Source organism: Dicentrarchus labrax, unplaced genomic scaffold (assembly GCF_905237075.1).
Source record: "Dicentrarchus labrax unplaced genomic scaffold, dlabrax2021, whole genome shotgun sequence".
NCBI lineage: Eukaryota > Metazoa > Chordata > Actinopteri > Moronidae > Dicentrarchus > Dicentrarchus labrax.
In genome coordinates, this window is record NW_026136708.1 from 20,449,364 (window position 1) to 20,460,596 (window position 11,233).

The following is an 11,233-nucleotide window of genomic DNA, read 5'->3' on the forward strand; positions in this document are numbered from 1 at the left end:
GTTTTGTTATTCCACCACGATCTGTGATGATATTGACTTCAAAGAATGGTCTGTAACTCCAATTTATGACCAATAACCCAACAGTGCTCCCCAACTTAAATACTTGATTTAACACTGTCAAACTTTCTACTATTAAATCCAGTCTGGACCCTCTTCTCTCACCCTTCAGCACCATTAGTGCTGCAGCAGAGTTTGAGCATATGATTCTCTTTTCTGGTCTGAATTCCTCCACCCACCTCAGGGCCCAAAACCTCTGTAAAAACTTTTGATTTTAATATTCACTTTCCGTGTTGCATATATAATTGAGGAATACTTAATCCTAATGCAGTTCTTCCATTATTCAGATTTTTGGAGCCAACCGTGTAGATCTGTGTGCAATCTGCCCAGTTTACTTTAAAAATGGTGATTAACAAGAGTTATAAAACACCTTCATACTTCTTGATTCCATTTAACATAGAAAAATTCCAGTTCTGGCAACAACCAGTGCGGAACAGGAGGCCAGCACACTGCTGGGCCCATCAACAAACCTTTCACTCCCACATCCTGTGCCCTCTCACCCATTGAATTTACAAAACTCCCCGACCCGTGAAGTTCCCAGTGTTCCCCCAACAAACAATCAGCTCACTGTAGCTTGGACCAGCAGTTTAAAGACAGTTTACTTTTTCTCTCACTGGTACTCAGCTACCCAGCATCAGTGCTATCGGTGAGGTGAGGTGCCTGCTTAGAGCCCAAAGGATATTAATAAGGCAGCACCCACCCCAGCCACAGCCTGTTAACCCTGATGCCATCTGGGAGGAGGTACAGAAGCATCTGCTGCAGCACCACTAGGGGCAGTACAAATGATTAAAATAATAAAAGGAGTAAATACAAAAAGGCTTACAGAAAATTTTGAAAACAGGTCAAAACCAGAAAAGCAGTGCAAAAGGCAAACAAATCCAAAAGGGGATTGCCAAAAACACTCAGATACGCTGGGGAAAGGGCTGGTACACTTGCCAAACTGACAAAAACAAACTGCTAACTGAGACAAAGGAATACACATTCTAAATACGCTGTTGAGGGAGGATAATTAAACACAGGTGAACCTAATCAGGGTGGGGCAGACAATGAAAATTGGTGGGAAAACCCCCCATCTTCAAGGCATGGCTCCCAGATGTCCCTTCAAAAACAAGTCCAATAAAGTCCAATGTGAGCCAGGTGGGTGGAGGGGGTCCAGAGGAGCGACTCAAGGGTAAGTGACCTGGGAGCTGAAGAATTGAGGACAGGGGGCAGAGCGGATGTCCTCGGGTGGACGGCCTGCAGGATAGGCAGAAGCCAAGCTGGAAACATTTTCTCCACAAAATATGATCCAGTTTCACCAGAATCAGCAAGACTGTACAGCAAGCTTCTTAAAATCAAAGCTTTCATTTCTGGCTGCAAGTGAGATGTTTAAAATTAACTCTTTTTTTCCTGCATTAATACAATAAGCAACACCTCATCGAAAACCTGAAAATGAAATTACGATTCATGGTCTGATGTAAAATAATGCTGTAAATAAATGTTTATTAGCAGTGGAAGTTGTTGAGTGTGACAGAAGCAGAAGGCTCTCCAACGTTTTCATAGTTCACTGTGCCGTCATGTCCATCTTCATCATGATGCAGCTGTGAAACACAGCAACACACTTCAGTTTAACTGGAACAAATAAATGTTTTCAGTCCATGAATTTTAAAGTTTATAATCTAACAGTTAACTGCCAGCAGACTTTTGAACCACCATCAGTTACTGTCTGATCTGATCTTTACCTGACTGGCTGCTGCACCTGAACGCCTCACTGCTTGGCTTCTTTACTGAGTTTAAAACCTGCACAAACACAAACAGTGAGACATTCACAGTCCTGCATTACAGTAACATGAACAGTTCCCAGCAGCAGCTTATCATCATTTACACTGACTTACAGTCTCTGATCATTCATATACATTTTTATTGTTACACATGGGTTCACTTCAGTTTTTATTCTCAACTCACAGTGCTGTCATCAGGTGGTCTCTGGTTCCCTGGAAAATAAAGCACAGAGTAACATTTCAGCTCTAAACTTACAGTTTGTGTTAATCAGTGTAAACAAATGTTGGTCTGAATGTTCTCACCTCGAGCTCTGATGAGAAGAACAGTAATCACAGTAATTAGGAGGAGTTCAGCCACACGCATAACCAACATTATGTAGTTCAGAACAGAACAATCTGTACGAGCTGTGCAACAGAAACATAATGTCAGTGAAGAAAGTTCACAACTTTCAACTGCTACAGTCCTGCTCACCATTATTGCCACCTCTTCATTTTTTGCATAACCTCTACAATATCTTTAGAAATAAATAGAAATGTACCAAATTTATATCATCAGGATCTTTTAATTGGAGGTCCAAAGTAAAAAAATAATAAAAAAAGAGGGGTGCCATTATTGCTGCACATGCTGTTTCTTCTCTGTTTCTAATTTGAAATTACAATATGTAAGTTGAAAAAACAAATTTCTTTACTTTATTTTTCACTTTCACATTTTTTTCAGAAGATATTCCACATTATGTACTTAAACTTCATGGGTGCCAGGAGTGGTGAGCAGGACTCTATAGAACTTTAATATAATGACATTACTTTGTGGATATTGTCCATGCAACCATTTGAGATGTGGAAGTTCCCTTTTGTGTTCCTTCTACAAAAAGGAGAGTGAAGCCACTTCTCATTCATGTTGTTTTTAATTCTTCATTTAGAAAAATATGATCGTCATTTTAAACTCTAAAATATAAAGGTTACTGTATCTGTTGGACAAATATTACATTTACAATTGTTTCCCATTTTAACAAAACAAATATAATATTTTGCCTTGAACTACAAACTAAAAAACATGTTTCCTCTTTTCTCTCTCTCCTTAGCCTCAGCTGTACTTCCTGTTTAGTGCAAATTACCAAATGTTAGCATGCTAACACATAAAACTGACAAAACTGTGCATGTTATATTCTTTCTATATGTTAACTAGTGTCGACACAGTTCTCATGAGTCAGCGATGTGTAGGAGGGGAACAGAAAGTAGGAACATAAATACATCCATACTGTCACTGTAAACATCTACATTTGAGAGAGTGAGCTACTTTGTTTCTCACCTTCTTGTGTTGTTGACGTTGTGGTTGATGTTGTTGTTGATGGTGTTGTTGATGTTGTTGTTGGTTCTTCTGTTAACACTGATGTTGTTGGATCCTCACCTGACAAATTAAAAAGCAAAAACTAACAAACTAAAATAGAAATTGTTATAAAAGTAAAAGTATGTTACATGTGGATAAAGAGGTTTTAAACAGCTCTTCATATTCTTACCTGAGGACTGAGGGCTGAAGGTAAACAGTTGCACTTTTCCAGTGTAATGATCATGTGCTTCACATTTGAACAACTTGTGATAATCGCTTGCTTGATGCTTGAGATAAGAGGTGAGAAATGTCACAGTAGCCGAGCAGTCAGAATGTGATATCTTGATGTCTTTGTTGTCTTCAGCCACACGTTTCCCCTCGTACAGCCAGTCCACTGTGTGTCTACACGATCCAAATGTTGATACAGAGCACGACAACAACACCTCATCATTGTCCTTATGTTCAGTCACTGGTGAAGATGGAGATATTGTGAGAGAAAGACAACAAGAGTAAAATTAACTTCATCACTATAATCATAATTATTATGTTTCAGTATTGTTCTAAAACATCATGATGTAAATACTCACTGTTGATAACAAACAGATGGAGATAAGTGTCTCCATGTCGTTCTGATTCGAACTGTCTGCAGATATACAGACCAACATCCTCAACTGTGACATTCTTTATAACCAGAGAACAGTTCTTTGAAACACTCAGTCTGTCTGATTTATCTTTGGCTTGTTCACCAATCTGCCCCAGTGTAACCAACTCTACTTGTGCTGAGGCAAAAAAAGTGAAAACCCAGGTAGTACGGCTACATTCATCCTGATCCTGTATTGCATTTTCACAAGTCAAAGTGATCTCATCACCATCTCTGACAGTGAAGGCAGAATATTGTCCTGTCATTGCTGTGAAGGAAATGACAGAGAGAGAGAGAGAGAGAGAGAGAGAGAGAGAGAGAGAGAGAGAGAGAAAAGAGAGAGAGAGATCAGTTGATGGCGAAACTGTACCCTCAATACACTCTGACCTGTGTCACAACAACACTGCTTTCCAAACACCAGTCAGACTAAACCTAAATGTAAAGAAAACTACTTGGAACATTGGAAATAATATACTAAAAGCCAATGTAGATGAGAATGTTATCTGGCCCTAAAAAATGTTTTCGTTATATTTACATTGAGAAGAAAACTTGTAACAGACATGTAACTTAATCAAAATGTTTGCAAAATGACATCATTGTGCTTCTGTTTATTTTGCATTTAATTACTTTCTTACCTTTCAAATGAAGGAGCATCAGAAACAGTGGAATTTGAATCCATCTGAAAACGGCCATTCTTCTCTGTCTCTCTGTCAACGTCTAACGAACTACTGTTAGTTCAAAAAGAAAGGTTTTTTTTTTATTTCACTTCCTCCTGGTTGCTTCATTTTAGATTCCTGTCACTGAGGGGAAACAGTGTTTGTGTCAAGGCTCGATAAAAACAACAAAAAAATAAAAATAAAAAAGCAGAAATGCGAATACAAAACCAACTAAAACTAAAAAAATTAACATATTGAAATGTACAACTGCTATAGAGCTTTAATATAATGACATTACTTTGTGGATATTGAGCTGCTTGTTCCTTAATCTGCTACTGAAGATTACTGTCCATGCAACCATTTGAGGTGTGGAAGTTCCCTTTTGTGTTCCTTCTACAAAAAGGAGACTGAAGCCACTTCTCATTCATGTTGTTTTTAATTCTTCATTTAGAAAAATATGATCGTCATTTTAAACTCTAAAATATAAAACAAACACAACATGTTTCTCTTTTTAACAAAACAAATATAATATTTTGCCTTGAACTACAAACTAAAAAACATGTTTCCTCTTTCCTCTCTCTCATCAGCCTCAGCTGTACTTCCTGTTTAGTGCAAATTACCAAATGTTAGCATGCTAACACACTAAACCCAGATGGAATGAAAAGTTCAACAGTCAATTTAATGTGGTGAAATTTCAAAAACTTTATTTCGAGGATATATGTATGTATATTTTTAAGGATTCACAAATTCCATCAACATACCAGGTATACAAAACCATTCAAATTGCACAAATTCATTAAGATCTAAAAAGTCAAGTCAAACGATCTGATGGCTTTCAAATTGTAATTGACGAGTGAAAGTTTCAAAGAGAGAACGTACATTCAGATGTATGGTTTGCAAACTTAAATCCTTCAGTGCAATTAACTCAGTAATATTTCAATATCAAGTCTTCAGTGATGATTAGATTTCATTTCAAATCGTTATTTGCCTTGAAGTCACATTTCATTATCAGTGTTTTAGTGTCTCACCGGCCTGAATCTCAAAAGAATACGCAAGAAAGATTTGATTTATTCACACAAGAGAAGAATATGAATAAGAGTTGTCCAAAAAATGTCCTTTTTGTAGCTTTTTTTATGTTACCTTTTTGTTACGTACTTGCATTCATATTCAGAGAATAGATCAGTCTACAAAAAAATCACCATCAAATGTAAATAAATAATGCTGTGAATTAACCCTTAAGAGCAGTGGACTCATTTCTCTGGTGAGTTGATGTTGGTGTGGAGGTTGTTGAGTCTGACAGAAGCAGAAGGCTCTCCAACGTTTTCATAGTTCACTGTGCCATCATGTCCATCTTCATCACGATGCAACTGGGAAACACAGCAACACACTTCAGTTTAACTGGAACAAATAAATGTTTTCAGTCCATGAATTTTGTTATAATCCCCCAAACTGCCAGATTTTCCTCCAGTTACTGTCTGATCTGATCTTTACCTGACTGGCTGCTGGACCTGAACGCCTTACTGCTCGGCTTCCTTCTGAGTTTAAAACCTGCACAAACACAAACAGTGAGACATTCACAGTCCTGCATTACAGTAACATGAACAGTTCCCAGCAGCAGCTTATCATCATTTACACTGACTTACAGTCTCTGATCATTCATATACATTTTTATTGTTACACATGGGTTCACTTCAGTTTTTATTCTCAACTCACAGTGCTGTCATCAGGTGGTCTCTGGTTCTCTGGAAAATAAAGCACAGCGTAACATTTCAGCTCTAAACTTACAGTTTGTGTTAATCAGTGTAAACAAATGTTGGTCTGAATGTTCTCACCTCGAGCTCTGATGAGAAGAACAGTAATCACAGTAATTAGGAGGAGTTCAGCCACACGCATAACCAACATTATGTAGTTCAGAACAGAACAATCTGTACGAGCTGTGCAACAGAAACATAATGTCAGTGAAGAAAGTTCACAACTTTCAACTGCTATAGAGCTTTAATATAATGACATTACTTTGTGGATATTGAGCTGCTTGTTTCTTATTCTGCTACTGAAGATTACTGTCCATGCAACCATTTGAGGTGTGGAAGTTCCCTTTTGTGTTCCTTCTACAAAAAGGAGACTGAAGCCACTTCTCATTCATGTTGTTTTTAATTCTTCATTTAGAAAAATATGATCGTCATTTTAAACTCTAAAATATAAAAGTTACTGTATCTGTTGGACAAATATTACATTTACAAACACAACATGTTTCTCTTTTTAACAAAACAAATATACAACAAACTAAAAAACATGCTTCCTCTTTTCTCTCTCTCCTTAGCCTCAGCTGTACTTCCTGTTTAGTGCAAATTACCAAATGTTAGCATGCTAACACATAAAACTGACAAAACTGTGCATGTTATATTCTTTCTATATGTTAACTAGTGTCGACACAGTTCTCATGAGTCAGCGTTGTGTAGGAGGGTAACAGAGAGTAGGAACATAAATACATCCATACTGTCACTGTAAACATCTACATTTGAGAGAGTGAGCTACTTTGTTTCTCACCTTCTTGTGTTGTTGACGTTGTGGTTGATGTTGTTGTTGATGGTGTTGTTGATGTTGTTGTTGATGTCATTGTCATTGATGGTGTTGTTGATGTTGTTGTTGGTGCTTCTGTTAACACTGATGTTGTTGGATCCTCACCTGACAAATTAAAAAGCAAAAACTAACACACTAAAATAGAAATTGTTATAAAAGTAAAAGTATGTTACATGTGGATGAAGAGGTTTTAAACAGCTCTTCATCTTCTTACCTGAGGACTGAGGGCGGAAGGTAAACAGTTGCGCTTTTCCAATGTAATGATGATGTGCTTCACATTTAAACAACTTGTGATAATCGCTTGCTTGATGCTTGAGATAAGAGGTGAGAAATGTCACAGTAGCCGAGCAGTCAGAATGTGATATCTTCATGTCTTTGTTGTCTTCAGCCACACGTTCACCCTCGTATAGCCAGTTCACTGTGTGTCTACACTCTCCATCTTTTGGTACAGAGCATGACAACATTACCTCATCATTGTCCTCATGTTCAGTCACTGGTGAAGATGGAGATATTGTGAGAGGAAGACACCAGTAACTTCCCTATAATAGTAATTATTATGTTGTATTGTATTGTATTGTTAGAAACATTATAATGTAAATACTCACTGTTGATAACAAACAGAAACAGAAAAGTGTGTTCAAGCCGTATTTGTGCGACCTGTCTGCAAGTGTAATGACCAACATCCTTGGCTGTGACCTTCTTTATAACCAGAGAACAGTTCGCTGTAACACGCAGTCTGCCTGATTTATCTTTGACTCGTTCACCAGTCTGCCCCAGTCCCAACAACTTTTGTCCTACAGAATAATCGACGAACCAGGCGGTACTGCTACATTCATCCTGATCCTGTATCCCATTGTCACAAGTCAAAGTGACCTCATCTCCATCTCTGACAGCAACAGGGCGAATTTGTCCAGTTATAGCTGTGAAGGAAATGAGAGAGAGCTAATATATCATATTCACATATATAAGAAAACTAGCAGACTTTTAACTTAAACTTTGCAAAATAACTTGTGCTTCTGTGAAATGAATATAAAATAAATGTCTTATGTTGGAATAACTGTGTCTTTAATCATTTTCTTACCTTTCAAATGAAGCAGCATCAGAAACAGTGCGATTTGAGTCCACCTGAAACGAGCCATTGTGCCCTGTCTCTACCTGCCAGTGTCTAATATAAGTGGACTACTGTTTCCTCACGCACAGAGATGTCTTTATTCGTGATGAAACCGACATGTCACTTCCTCCTGGTTGCTTCATTTTATATTTCTGTCACTGAGAGAGATAATGTTTGATTTAAACCATGCTGAAAAACATGTAGGAAAAAAACCCCAACATAAAAAAAACAACAAAGAACATACTGTAATGAACAACTTGTAAGAAAGGTTTAATATGACGACCTGGCTCTGTGTCAAGAGTTAATGAGCTGTTAGTTCCTTATTGTGTTGCACAGAAAGTTACTGTGCCACTCATCACTCAGAATCCTATATTATTGTTTTAGAAAATCAATCAAAAATCAAATTAAATATAAAGTTAGTGATTCTATTAGACAAATATCACATTTAGAGAAGCTTTTGATGATAACCTTAATTATAAAGAATAGTTTGGATTCAGATTCAGGTGACTTTATTGCTCATTAAATGTGCAGAAAATGGAAACGTATCATAAGTCATCCACCATAAAGAACATAGCAACACACAAAAACAGTAGAAAGTTACAGTAGAAAGGCAGAAAGTGATGGAAATAAAAGTGATGCAAGTGCAAGCCTACATAACCATCACAACACTAAATAATACACAGCAATAATAAATAGTACACAACAGTAAAATAATTAAAAAGAATATTAAAAATAGGAGCAGGAGGATTATTGAGGATGGTCACAGATGGATTTTTTGTAACCGTTCTTCCTCGCCACTGGGAACTGCTGAGTGGAGAGGATGGGTGGGGCAGATTAAATAATTTCTACTTTTGCATTTTTTAGCAGGGCAGCTCTCAGACTGGAAACGTTGGTTGGTTCATCACTTTTATTAATTAATTAACTATTAGGTGGATTACCATAGAATTTCTTGTACAAACACTCTTGGTCCCCTGAGGATGAATCGCGATCCCCAGACCTTTCTACTAAGTCAAGTCTTCAGCCTGAGCCTGCACCTCCAGAGGGTCCCTGTGCTGTGGAAGACGTCCTGCCTCGTTCCTGTGCCAAAGACGCCGCGTCCCAGCAGCCCTCAGGACTACAGACCGGTGGCTCAGACGTCCCACATCCTGAAGACCCTGGAGAGGCTCGTCCTGGAGCAGCTAAGGCCTATGGTCAGGCCCTTCACTGATCCACTACAGTTCGCCTACCAGCCCCGCCTGGGAGTTGAGGACGGCATCATCTACCTGCTGAACAGAGTCTACACTCATCTGGACAAGCCGGCGAGCGCTGTGAGAGTCACGTTCTTTGACTTCTCCAGTGCTTTCAACACCATCCGTCCGGCTCTACTGGGTGAGAAGATGGCTGCGATGCAGGTGGAGGCCCCCATCGTGTCCTGGATTGTTGATTACCTGATGGGCAGACCACAGTACATACGCCTACAGAACTGTGTGTCTGACAGGGTGGTCAGCAACACTGGGGCCCCACAGGGGACTGTCCTCTCTCCCTTCCTCTTCACCCTCTTCACCTCAGACTTTAACTATTGCCAGAGTCCTGCCACCTTCAGAAGTTTTCTGATGACTCAGCAATAGTTGGTTGTATTGAAAAGGGTGATGAGAATGAATACAGGACTGTTGTGGGCAACTTGGAGTGAGCTGAATCACCTGCAGCTCAATGTGACAAAGACAAAGGACCTCAGAGTGGATCTGAGGAGGGTGAAAACACCAGTGACCCCTGTTTCCATCCAGGGGGTCCCTGTGGACACTGTAGAAGAGTGTAAGTACCTGGGGGTGTACTTTAATAATAAGTTGGACTGGACTAGAAACGCTGAGGCGGTCTACAAAAAGGGCCAAAGCCGACTCTATTTCTTGAGGAGGCTGAGGTCCTTTAACATCTGCTGGACGATGCTGAGGATGTTTTATGAGTCTGTTGTGGCCAGTGCGATCTTCTTCGCTGTCACATGCTGGGGCAGTGGGCTGAAGGTCGCAGACACCAATAGACTAAACAAACTGATCAGGAGGGCCGGCGATGTCGTGGGGGAGGAGCTGGACACCGTGGCAGAGAGGAGGATGCTGTCCAGGCTACAGTCTATCTTGGACAATGTCTCACACCCTCTCTAGGACACACTGGCCCAGCAGAGGAGCACCTTCAGCAGAAGACTCCTCTCACCCAGATGCACCACAGAGCGCCACAGGAAATCATTCCTGCCTGTGGTCATTAAACTCTACAACGCCCCCCTCAGAGAGTCAGACACCCCCTCTCTGTAAATCTGACTCAAATATAGACAATCACTTTTTGCACTTTTTGCACATTATTACTGTACATTTGATCATATATATATATATATATATATATATATAGTTCTTAATATATGTTGTTTGTATATCTGGAGTTTGTAACAAAAATAATTTCCCCCTGGGATTATTAAAGTATTTTTGATTCTGATTCTGATTCTTCTAGCTTCACCGTGTGCTGGACCTTTGTATTTAGTGCTGAAAAATCTTGACAACCACTGGATGAATTAGTCGTGGAACGTCAATATGGTTCAGAGATCCGGGTTCTTCTCAGGATGAACTGTTATCACTTTTCATCCAGAAAAAAAGAATGTAATTTGTCAGTACTGTGTTTTGGGCAAATTAGCAAAAGTTACCCTGCTAACGCACACAACAAGACAGTGAACCATAGACTTTAATTCATTTTAATTAAAAATGGTCTTAATCTCTGGCTAATCCAAAAATGGGCCTGTACCTGGAGAGTCGGTGGAGCTGAGGCGGGTTGAATGAAGCCTGGTGACTGAAAGCAAACGCCTGTTGCTCAAAGTGGCCATGCACTTTTTATGCATAACTTCAAGCTTTGATACAATTTCAATGAGCAAGTTATATACAACATTCATCCACTGTACAGCTTTACACAGGCAAATTAGCTATAGAGACCAAAACCATTTATTTCTACTGGCTGGTAAAGTTGGACATTTTAATAAGGGGGCCTTATGGAGAATCGGAGCCAGCCTCAAGTGGCCGTTTCAGGAACTGCAGTTGTTATGTCCGTGTTGGCTTCATTTGCCGGGCCACTTATGTTGCAATAACC

The 11,233-nt window shown here is 39.3% G+C and overlaps 2 protein-coding genes across 3 annotated transcripts; both read right to left on the minus strand.

Moving 5' to 3' along the window:
* Nucleotides 1-367: 367 nt before the first annotated feature.
* On the minus strand, nucleotides 368-4,579 carry LOC127367997 (uncharacterized). 2 transcript variants are annotated; one of them, XM_051408369.1, is made up of 8 exons: nucleotides 4,420-4,579; nucleotides 3,732-4,052; nucleotides 3,335-3,613; nucleotides 3,127-3,225; nucleotides 2,121-2,222; nucleotides 2,002-2,030; nucleotides 1,779-1,836; nucleotides 368-1,637 (listed from the first exon to the last, which is right to left on the minus strand). In XM_051408369.1, the coding sequence occupies exons 1-8, from the start codon at nucleotides 4,475-4,477 to the stop codon at nucleotides 1,627-1,629; spliced, it is 957 nt and encodes a 318-aa protein (XP_051264329.1). In that variant the 5' UTR covers nucleotides 4,478-4,579; the 3' UTR covers nucleotides 368-1,626. The 2 variants fall into 2 exon arrangements, with proteins under 2 accessions (XP_051264329.1, XP_051264330.1); XM_051408370.1 differs by lacking the exon at nucleotides 3,732-4,052 and having other exon boundaries at nucleotides 4,420-4,525.
* A 538-nt stretch (nucleotides 4,580-5,117) lies between these two features.
* Nucleotides 5,118-8,210, minus strand: LOC127367994 (uncharacterized). Its single transcript, XM_051408361.1, has 8 exons — nucleotides 8,102-8,210; nucleotides 7,626-7,940; nucleotides 7,235-7,513; nucleotides 6,988-7,125; nucleotides 6,273-6,374; nucleotides 6,154-6,182; nucleotides 5,932-5,988; nucleotides 5,118-5,807 (listed from the first exon to the last, which is right to left on the minus strand). The coding sequence occupies exons 1-8, from the start codon at nucleotides 8,157-8,159 to the stop codon at nucleotides 5,691-5,693; spliced, it is 1,095 nt and encodes a 364-aa protein (XP_051264321.1). The 5' UTR covers nucleotides 8,160-8,210; the 3' UTR covers nucleotides 5,118-5,690.
* Nucleotides 8,211-11,233: the final 3,023 nt, after the last annotated feature.

Excerpts from the sequence above, each read along its gene's own strand:
- LOC127367997 (XM_051408369.1), bottom strand. The coding sequence starts at position 4,477 with ATGGCCGTTTTCAGATGGATTCAAATTCCACTGTTTCTGATGCTCCTT. Across the intron at positions 2,031-2,120 it reads TCTTCTCATCAGAGCTCGAG|GGAACCAGAGACCACCTGAT; the intron begins GTGAGAACATTC and ends TTTATTTTCCAG. Across the intron at positions 1,837-2,001 it reads GACCACCTGATGACAGCACT|GTTTTAAACTCAGTAAAGAA; the intron begins GTGAGTTGAGAA and ends GTGTTTGTGCAG.
- LOC127367994 (XM_051408361.1), bottom strand. The coding sequence starts at position 8,159 with ATGGCTCGTTTCAGGTGGACTCAAATCGCACTGTTTCTGATGCTGCTT. Across the intron at positions 7,941-8,101 it reads GATGCTGCTTCATTTGAAAG|CTATAACTGGACAAATTCGC; the intron begins GTAAGAAAATGA and ends TTTCCTTCACAG. Across the intron at positions 5,808-5,931 it reads CAGGTCCAGCAGCCAGTCAG|TTGCATCGTGATGAAGATGG; the intron begins GTAAAGATCAGA and ends TGTGTTTCCCAG.